At 29.1% G+C, this 11,756-nt stretch overlaps 1 protein-coding gene across 1 annotated transcript; it reads right to left on the bottom strand.

Annotated features, from left to right (window-relative positions):
* Positions 1 to 2,626: 2,626 nt before the first annotated feature.
* LOC112593714 (protein odd-skipped-like) lies at positions 2,627 to 6,437 on the bottom strand. The gene is made up of 3 exons (XM_025338231.1): positions 6,227 to 6,437; positions 3,690 to 4,093; positions 2,627 to 3,028 (listed from the first exon to the last, which is right to left on the bottom strand). Exons 2-3 carry the CDS (start codon positions 4,076 to 4,078, stop codon positions 2,755 to 2,757), a joined length of 663 nt encoding a protein of 220 aa, XP_025194016.1. The 5' UTR covers positions 4,079 to 4,093; positions 6,227 to 6,437; the 3' UTR covers positions 2,627 to 2,754.
* Positions 6,438 to 11,756: the final 5,319 nt, after the last annotated feature.

Raw genomic sequence — 11,756 nt, 5'->3', positions numbered from 1 at the left:
TTAATAATAATAAATAACGTTATAAAAAGTTTTGGAAACTATTAGTTTTTTAATACCTAAGCAATTTATCTTATACTTCATATTCTTATGTTTTTCACTTGTATATATTATATATTTTTGAAATGTGTTCGATAAAATCCGATATCTATTAACATGAATACCATTAGCTGGTACATCCTTTACACATTACAGTTACAGCGTTAATTTTAATACACAGTTTTTTAAAATTATATATTTATATTTATATCTGTTAAAAATATATAAATATAAATATTTACTGAAATTTTAATTTTAATATTCCTGAAAATGTTGCTAGATACACCAAAGAAAAGAATAGTAATAATAAATATATGGGTATTGAGTATTATTTTATTAATATAATATATAATATGTTTATAGTTTATAGACTATTTAAGTGCTTTAAGTTCGTTAATGTTTGATAAAATATGTTGAAAGAATAGATTTAATTTATCTTATAAGATAAATAAATTACAACTAATATTTTAAAATCCCTATAATAGACCATCTTTCAAATCCATCATCATAACTATATTATTCTTAGTACATAAAGTTAAATAACTTGATTGATTTTGATATATTAACAATTTCAAAAAAATTATGTGCTTATTAATTTACTGTAAAAAGGTTCTCGTTTGAAAAATAGAAATTTGTGTATCCACTAAACTTCATGCACTATAAAAAAGCTAAGAATTTTAAAATATGATGTATAATTATGCTTAAAAATTCTAAAAACCAAGTTTTGAATAACTGCATTAATAAAGAAAAATGAGAGTGAACATGGTTGGTGAATCATTTTGTATCTATAAACCTTCGGTTGGTTGCAACTTATATCGAATACGCCAAAGATGGGAATTCTAATATTAAATCGTATTAAATTGTGTATTTTTCTAAAGGCAGTAATTTCAAATATATATTATAATTTAATAAATTATTATAATAATAAAATGAAATAGGTACTTCCCATGGACCCACAGTGCAGCTGTAAACATGATTGTTGTTATTCGGATGTGTGTAATAATAATATCTTCGATGACGGGTTTAACGTTATATTATATAGAACGAACGAACTACAGTAATATTGATGCGTATTATAATAGGGCGTTTTACGATTTTCCACAAGCTCGCCAGTTTATTACAGTCGTCCCATCCGTCGCTCTATGTTATTATGCCCGACCGTCCGTATTATTATTATATATATAATAATTAATATAGTAGGTAGGTAACCTATACGCGTTTACACAATGTAACCGTCCTACTGGGCTTTTACCTGCCGCGTGCAGCCGACTAAAGACCATCTCTATAATATAATCTCATCGTTTTGCACGGTACCTATAAACACGTATCTTTATAACAAAAAAGTAACCTAAGCTATATACAAGTAGGAGGTATCTATCCCTAATATATAATATGGTTTGTAATGTATAATTGTAATATTTTTATAAAATGTAAACGAAAAGATAAAGAAAAAAATTATCGTTATATAGGTACAATTATTTTACATTAAACCACACAATCTGCCATAGTAGATAATTATATTTTGCAGAAAATAAAATAGGTAAGTTTTGTTATACTTTTTGAATACATATAGAAACTACAAAGAACCTACATCTTACCGTATGTATCATTGCAATCATACATTTTCCTTACTATATATTATATATTTATACGCCACAACTTCACCACCTTTACTCGGCCACTAAAAATAATTAAAATTAACAAAACTATACTTACCAGAATAATCATCGGGGATGAATAATTCATATTTTTTAATATTTACACAAATCAGCTCTGCAACAAAGTTTTTATTTTATTCCAAAGTAATTTAGAAAACACCCTATGAATATTAGACACAACAACATTTATCGCTTTCAGGCCTCGGTTATATTAATTATATTTTCTAAAATGCTAATAAGAAAAATATATGTCACTAAAATCTGATAGAGGCAAATATATCCCATGATGCAATAATATAATATATCATCAGAAATGCCATTTATGGTTTTAAACAAGAACGCGAACGTTCACACAAGTGGTGAGACGGTAATTTGTATGACGTATTTGCTTCGGCTACCGTTGTAAATATTAAAATTATTTTTATTTGAGTATATTATACCCAACATAGCGCCTGCTATAATAAGCTAATGGGTATCCGGTGCAATAGAATACTAGGTATATTAGTATATTATGTGTGCATACTGTATAGTACTTACTTGGGAACTCTGAGGAGGTCCTGTGAACCGTGTGGTGTTCGATGTCGTTTCACACCTAAATACCTAACATAACCGCTCACATATACCAGTAATATCGATACGATATGTTAAATTATAAGCCTTCTTTATATTTTTCGGAACGCGAGAAAATAACACTCCTCGTCTCTTCTGTAATTATGTTATAGTATATGTATGATGATATAATATATAAAATAAATATGTAACTACGTGTTTAGATTTTGTTTTTGCAACAGTAATAAACGTGTTATGCAGTATTAAACGATTTATTCATAAAAAATATAATACATTAATTATTCTATGTACATGATATATAATTATAACATAATAATAACAACAATTTAATAATAGTAGTAATAATACAATTCAATATTTTGTATTTATGTAGATATTTTTGTACATTTCACCGTATGAAAAAGAGCGATAAATATGGTAAATCAACTATATATTTTAGCTGGTGTAGATTAGGTGTATTATATACATATAGGTACTACCATCTACTATACTATTGATCCTCACTGATTCCCAGTAAGGTTTTGATACTAAAATCTGTAAGATTTACGTTTCGTACCGTTTCAGGGGACGCCACGACAGCCGCTGGAGCGGCAACAGTTTCAGAGGTCCCGGCAGAAGAAATCTGCGTGGCCATCGCTTGATGCCGTTGATATTGATACCATTGACATTGTGCATTTTTCCGGTGGCTAATTAACGTGCGCATTTGACAGAAGCCTTTGCCACAAGATTCGCAAGAGAACGGTTTATCCTTCATGTGAACATATCTATGAAAACAATTTGGAACGTTAAAAATAAAATTAAAACAAGAAATACAATTTATAATAATATTTTTAATTCAAATCGTATGATATTTGTATTTAATTAATAAATCAAAAACATTACGATATCGGGGAACTCTATGAATAATAAGATTTCTTTTAATTCCTATAAGTGTTTCACGAAAAAAAATCATTAAGTTACCTATTATCCACGCGTATTACATGCTGACCTATATAATGGATAGACACAAAATTGAAAATCAAATAAGAAAAAGATTACATTTTGACCTATTTATACAGCTGTTGATAGATATTGATCATGTAATGTAGGTATATGTGTATAGTATGAGTACAATATTAAACTAAAAGTAATGAAATATAATGCAACCATATTAATATAAAAGTACTGATATTTTGGTTGTATTACACTATAACTGTATAACTTCATAGACAGTATGTGTATATATTATATTATTATATATACACGGATGTATAGGAATAAGATTTTAGTAACCCTTATACTTTAAAAAATGTTTATATTTTAGTTTTGAGGAATAGTTGACAAGTTTACCGATGTTGAATGAATTCACAAAAAAATAATTTTTGACAAATTTAATTTAATTTTACTATTGCCTACAGGAGATAACTGTTTTTATGTTATAATTACTTATGATCTCTGAGGTGGTCTTGTCTGCGAAATGCCTTGCCGCAGACGTCGCATGGGTACGGACGTTCATCCGTGTGAGTCCTGACGTGTATGAGCAGGTTGTACGATTTGCTGAACTCTCGGTCGCAATACGTGCAAATGTACCGTTTCTTGGGCTTTCCGCCTGGCGTAGTTGCCGTGATCACAGCCATTTGCTTCTGGACGTTCCTGGACAAAGCCACGGCTCGGGCGTAGCCCTCTACCTGGCCGCCAGCGAATGCGCTTGGATGTCGCCGGAATCTCGCCCAGACCGCGTCCACGTACAACGAAGAGAAATTGCAGTCCAGCAGACCCCCTGCGCCACCGAATCGGGCAGCGGCGAACTTCATTGAATCTCCGGTGGCCATCATGGTGGTAGTGTCTGTCTATGAAATTGTCAATACATCGATTAGAAAATTAGTTAAGTCAGAAAGTTGAATGACATTTGTTAAAAAAATCATTAGGATAGGTCTAATATACCGCTCTGCTACTGCGTGCGTACTATAAATAAATACGACACGAACGCGTTATAAGGAATAGAAAAATGATGAGTTCAAGAGTCATTTTCAACTGCGGTGATTCTGTACACATACGTTTCGGACGTATTGTGTCATATGATAAATCATATAAATATGATAAATCATATAAATCACTCGGAGATACAATACTGCTGAATTGGCTATGTTAAACGAATTTGTGGACATCGCGTTAACGTTCAAATGGGAGAGCGTAGGGATTATCGTAATATCACTGTTACGTCTAAATACATTATAAACTTTAGGAAATGTTTCAACTGTCAAATTTTATAAAGAAAATTTGGAAAAGAAAATTGACTTAGGACGGGAACGTGCACCTGAAATTACGGTCAATTTGAATGATCATTAAAGTGGTTTCGGTAAGAACATAAAACGGCTATTAGAAAGTCCGTGTAGAAATGATTGAGTAAAAATATATTATAGGTTAGAGATACATGAAAGGTAGAATTACTGCAGTGAAAGGCAGCAACAGATGGTAGAGATAAATGGATGAGAAGGCATTACTTAGAGGGATGGTCTTCAAATTCAAAACTCGAAGTTAAAAATAAAAATAATGCACAAGTGTAGGTATATCATATATTATATTATAGACATAAGTGCTACATAATGCTATTTACATAGGCTACTATATAATGTTATTTCACGATATTCGTAACCGGTATTACGCAAGTGTTTCATAAACATACAAGGTGGCTTCATAGTCTTATTTGTTACCGTCGACAACATAATTATACTAATAATGCAATATTTTTTAAACATGATTATTATTTAACGAAATATTATTTCATTTATTAGCTAAACTTTATATGAACATTTTTGTTTTTGTGATAGTCTCAGTTATAGCTGATTTATATATCTACTTAAATAATTTTTAGTTTAATTATTGATAAAATATGAGAGTTACAAGGTTTAAGATTGATTAGTGAGTTGATCTATGCACCAATAAAATATAATTTAATATTTAGTTGATGAATGACCGTGAACGAGAACGAGCATACTAGATATATACTGTACCTGTATATAATATAATTACGATAGGTATACTGTGACTAGGGCAGAAAGGTCTTGAAAACACCGGGAGGAGTTTCATTACTGGGTTATTATATATGATATAGGTAAGTGTTTTATTTTAAATGACTGTTCGTTCAGTAGAATAGTAGCCGTGACTCACACCATATGTGTATATTATATAATACATAGGGTCATATTTTGGGTCCTACAGTTTAATTTGATTATCGGGTTCACATTCAATATTATATAGGCAGGTAATTGTGCATTTTACGCATTATATAGAGTATAGACCTAGTATTCAAAGATGAACTAGTAGGTATATAATATATATATTATTATCGGGCCCGTTATAAAGTCGCAAAAAACATATATTTACTCAGATTTTATTTTTAGGTATTATTTAATTTGGGTGAAAAATACATTTAATTTTATAAGTGCATACTACAGCTAAAACATTTTATACTTGAGAATAAAAAAAAAAACTATATGTAGTCAAACGGGAGGTATTTTGTTTTTGAAGTGTATTATCAAATAGCTATTTATTTTTTTACCACAAACACAAGTTTAATGTCAATTTTTTTATTGTTACAAATACTATTTTATTTTATAAACATTATTATAGTCATTAAAACAAGCGTATATCAATGTGTAACATGTAATATAAGTAGCTTATTAATTGAAATTCTATATGTTTTATTGGAACAATATTTTTAATTTCTGAATCGCCATTTTGTGGCTTATAATTTTTGTATACAATTTAAATCACGTTTTTTTTTTATCTTTAATAAAAATATACATGTTTAATTTTACTTCAGAATAGGTAAAATTACATTATCGCTGGGTAGATTATGCGTAAATGATAAAAAGTTAACAACTGTTATTCATACGTGTAAGCCGACAAAAAATTGAAATTTTCAAAATAATAAAGAAAGTTGAAAATGAAAAAAATAATAAAAAATAATAAAAATTTACCTTGGTTTTCTGGTCAGGATATTGTGTTATAGCACTTTACTCGGCCGGCGTCTGTAAGTGTATTTGTAATATATTTTAAACGGTTGTCAACAGCCAACGTATAATAGAAAATAATTATATTATATTATGGTGTAGAACGTAGATGGATATATTGTGCGGTTGGCAACTAGGGGATGCGATTGTCGACGGTCGATGGTGAGCGGTGGTCCGTTGTCGGGTGACTGACGATTGCGCTGCCGTAGGCCACCGCCACCGCTGTAGCCGATAAGGGTTGAAATCAGTGGAGGCGGCGAGGGTGGGTTCTTGCGGACGCGGCGCCCATTGGTCGCGAACATCGGCGGCGGCGGCGTTAAGATCCGTGAAATTTCTGTCGGTCCCCACACGCATGTATACCCCGAACGAGAGGAGGTGTAGTGTACTTACGATCTGGACAATATACATGTATATATTATACGTGTAAAAGGGAAATAATAATAAAAATCATCCCTATACATATACGCGGTGGGTTTTTATATTATATTGTCAGGGCGCGACGAGACAGGCTTTATATATATATACGGTTTTTGGTTTAATGATACGGTTTAACGCCTCCGCTTGTGTATATGTGTGTGTATGAGTGTCATCCCCGGTTCAAGCCTGTAATTAAAAAAAAACCTGCCTGGAGCTGTTATTAAATAAAAAAAAGTACGCTTTATACAATGGTGTACCGCTCACCAGCGAATATGACGCAAGTACAATAATATTATAATGCATTTAAACAAACTCTTATACGGCCGTACGTGATGCATATATTATAATTTTTAATATATATATATATGTATTGTAACATGTGTGTGGACAAACAATGGAAAGATAAAATATTACATAGTAACGCATCAAAAGTCATGATTTGGATGCGGCGACGAAATTGTTCCGAGTGTATAGTAAGACAATACTATAATAGTAGAATAATAACAACAGTAATAATAATATAATATGATGTGGCCGCTTGTGCTGCGCGGGACAATAATATTATAATGACTGAGTATATAATATGGGTGCAGCGTATCTAAAGACTAAAATATTATATTTAAGTTAGTTGTAGTGAAAATTCAAAAAAAAAAAAAAAAAACAAATTGTTTACTGCGATACATCATATTATAATATATTGTGATGTCCACGAAATAGTGATGAAAAATATATCGACCTAATGTGATTATACCTAGGTTGAAAAGGATAAATATTATATGGTATGCCAAGGAGAACAAATAATATATATATATATATATAATACGCGCTTTGTTCATTCTTCATTTTAAATAATATTTTCCAGACTCCTGCTGTTCTAGAGAAATCGTAATTCTATATTATAATAAATGTATATATTCACAAAAATATAATATTATTAAAAAGAAAAACACACATTAAATTATCATACGTAGTTCTCTGATTTACACGTATCGGACAAGTGTATTATATATATTGACTAAAATGTAGGGCACATATCACATAATACGAGTTACGAGTTGAAGTAGTAGAAACCTATTGCCAATTTAAATTATGTTTATTAAACATTAAGTAATAAACGCGTCCATGAAGAATATCACGATGTACAGTACACTAGCCACACGTGATGCGATATTGACAGTTGCTCTGTAAAGAAGATTTTTGAATGTTTTTAGACGGTAATTTTATCCAGACGTTGAGATCTAAGTCATTTACATTATGCTATTATGTCCTTGTGCTACGACGGTACAGATGAATAAATCGATATTGACAGTAAAGGCTCTATAGTCCGCTCGGTTATCCCATTCACCTCATGTGGTTTATCTGCCTACGTCATAGAAATATCGGATATTCACTATAATTGTATTTATCATTGATTTAAATTCGTTATTATTATTGCTTTCTCTTCCGGTTTCGTAAATACTTACCTGCAATTTACCTGTAGTTACATCGTAGAATACGAGTGTACACACCACTTATAATTGCTATTATATTGCCATTATTTTTTTTTTTTTACTTTTGAGCAAATTTAAAACATGAAACACGCGCAATAGCCAATGGGTCCAGTTATATAATTTTGTACACAGTGCGCATACGACCTAGGTGTATAAATTAAGCTGTATTGTTATATAGGCGGACATCGCATTCATCATAATTACCGCTCTAAATTGCGCTAATATTTCAACTCTACCTCGCACAGCGTAGGTTTTTTAGTATTTAGGTACATGTAGTGTGAACATCGTAATTCATAATAGATGTATAATGTGTATTTTTGTCTTAATGTTATACGTGTTTTAATGTATTATTATAGCGTTACTCAACTAATGTTTTGTGTATGGTGCATACACTATTTAGAATGATGAGAAACGCTTGACAAAAATGTGAATAATTGAAACAAAGTTTAAGATCAAGATATAATTTTATATCAAGTTCTTATTTATTATTGAATAAAATAAAATATAAATGTTCAAAAGTTCATAAAATGATAAACACAAATTATTATGTTTATGTACCAATATTATAGGTAATAACATTAATAACTAATAGGTATTATAATTTATAAGGTACTGCGAAATGATATTTTTAAATTTTCTAAAATAAATGTGTTATATATATATATTAAACATGTAAAATACATATGTGTTAGTATTACCTATTATTATCAGTATACAAGATATTATACAAGACATAGTAATTTTTAATATTTAAGATTATTACTTCATTTGTTGAAATTTATTTTCGTTAAGTTAAAATATTTTATAACAAAACTTATCAGAGATTATAAAAATATAATGATGTACTCATGCTATATAATTTATAATATGTGTGAATGTTAGGTTAAAGAAAACAGTGTGATTTACTCAAATTAATAATTTTCACATTCAATCGATAGATTTCGATTATTATTCATTATTATGAAATAAGTATAATTCTTTGGTGAAATAAAAAAAAATAATATATTAATAGCTTATATACTACTAAATACTGTTGCATAATTTATTGTAATAACTAATAAGAAATATTAATATTCATTGATATATATTTTATAATTTAATTAAATGACAAAGTAATTAGATAAGAATAACTGACAGCTTCTTTTCGATATTTAATAGTGAAATTACAATTACAACAGCTACAAATATTCATATTATATCTATACAATACAACAGCAACTTGTCATTATGAGAGATTTTTGTATAAATTAGTTTTATCTCATCGTTGGTTTAATTTAAGTAAGATGCTACGACATTATATAATATAGTATATATTGTTTTAGATTCTTATTCATGGGTTCTAATAATTATCTTTACATTAATATAATGTAGGTACTTAATTTATATCAAATTAAAGTTTTGAATTATTGTTAATATCATTTTGTACACAGATAAATATATGTTATATTATACGTTATTGTTACGGTATGTAGTAGCTATAAATACGTATTATTCAATATAGATATATATACTATCTATAAAAATTATTCAGTAGGTTTGTGTAGTAAAAACAATTGACGTATTACTCTATATGATTGTCATTGAGATAATTTAAAGAACACAACGTTTTGCTTGTATAATATTAAATAATTAATAAATTGATGTAAAATGCATTATATTTTACTGTATACAGCTATTATTAATGTATAGTTGGTTATTATAATATTGTTTTTATTCAAATGAAAAATATGTGATTTGATTAACGGGTATTTACTACGTATAATATCATGTTTATATTTTTAAACGATATATTATAATTATTAAGTAAGTTATATATAAATAGATAAGTTGTAGACATTATTTATATTAATTACTGTACAACTATATAGTATATATATATATTAAAATACTTAGGTTTTTTGGAGAATTTGAAGATGTTCATAACTGTTTTGATTTATCGAACGTATTTAAAGTGATTTCCAGCCACTCATAAGATTTAATGCATTATACAACCTACATTAATGACAGCCAAACACTCAATCGCGAACGATTTAAAAATCGATCTTGCAGTAGATTTTCTTTTTAGTCAATTTTATCAAATGCTAGTGGCAATATAACTTGATAATCGGCAATAATTTATTTGTATGAAATAGAATTTTTTCACATGAAAATTATTAAATCTGAACACCGAGTTACACTTTCCGATGACCATTTATAATAGCGTCTACGTTTAACAGTAGCAACTATATATTCTTCAGATTATAATCAACTCGCTAATGGCCATCAGCATACCGGTATGCAAATATGACCCTTTCACATCAACGAATTAATATTTTAATTTGTTTATTATAGTTAATCTCTGTAGTGACTATTCGTTACAGAGTTAAGAAATAGCTAAAATATTTTTCATCCGTTTAATATAAAACGAATACGATCAAATTAAAAACCATATCCTAACGCGCACTGCTGTTTTACTAAATAAAACGTTCAGATCGGTTTACCACTTAGAATACAATGTATTCACTATACTACTGATATAATGTAGGTTCACATAAGTATATTATTTGGATTTTATTTTTTAACATTTATGTCATCAGATATATGCGTATTTTGTGTTTGAAATGTTGTGTAAATGTTGCACGATAAACATATACACTTTACCGCGCATAAAAAAGTATGAATATTAAGTTATAGATTATTAATATGAATTCAAATTACGAGTAATTGTAATATGGGTGGAAAATAAAACTACGCTGTTAACAAAATATAGTAGCATGCAATATACTTAGATTATCAGAGTTTAAAATGTTTCATTAATTTTCGTATGACGTTTTTTTCACTATTACTAACCACATCAACGTTCTGAATTCTATATTAAACTTACAAGAATAAGCAGAAAAATTTTGCAAATGTGATTATTCAACTACTATGATGAATATTATGCTTCGTGCATAATATTATTAAATGAACGACGATGATGTAATGTTATTTATTCGTATATAATAATAGTTAATAACGGTAAATATAGTGACTGTATAGTATGTACCATGTGAGCCCATCTTCAGTGGTTTCTATAGATTTTAAATTTAAGAATAATTAACGATTAGAATGATATTTTTAAAGGGAAAATGTTGGTTGTGGCAAGTAAATTGAATAAAATAGGTAACAATAACCATTGGTTTTTTTTTCTTTTGTGTATCCTCATGCGGCAACAGAAAATAAATAAAAAATTGAATTTTTGTACTTTAAAACAAAATGCATTCGTGTATCACCCTCAAATTCTCGGATGAAACATATAGCATGTTATTTACACGATGTTTTTGTGGTAAATCGTCTACATGTAGCCCGTGAAAGTCCCATAAAAATCGGTTAAGCCGTTTCGAAAACGATTAGTCTAGAACCAGACATCGGATGCACAAATGCAAACACTTAAATAAATTATACCTATTTGTCAATATTACTGTGATACTTTAATATTATTAGTATTAATTTGTACGCAGACGAGCATTATAACAATATGCGGAAAACAGTAAATCGAGCCCACTTCTATTTTAACAGCCGCGATCATCGATTTGGCCGTTGACACCGAGTGAAAGATTTAGAGGGATTGA

This window comes from Melanaphis sacchari, unplaced genomic scaffold (assembly GCF_002803265.2).
Source record: "Melanaphis sacchari strain LSU unplaced genomic scaffold, SCAv2.0 Contig20_pilon_pilon, whole genome shotgun sequence".
Lineage (NCBI taxonomy): Eukaryota > Metazoa > Arthropoda > Insecta > Hemiptera > Aphididae > Melanaphis > Melanaphis sacchari.
This window is presented reverse-complemented; position numbering and strand designations above follow the sequence as displayed.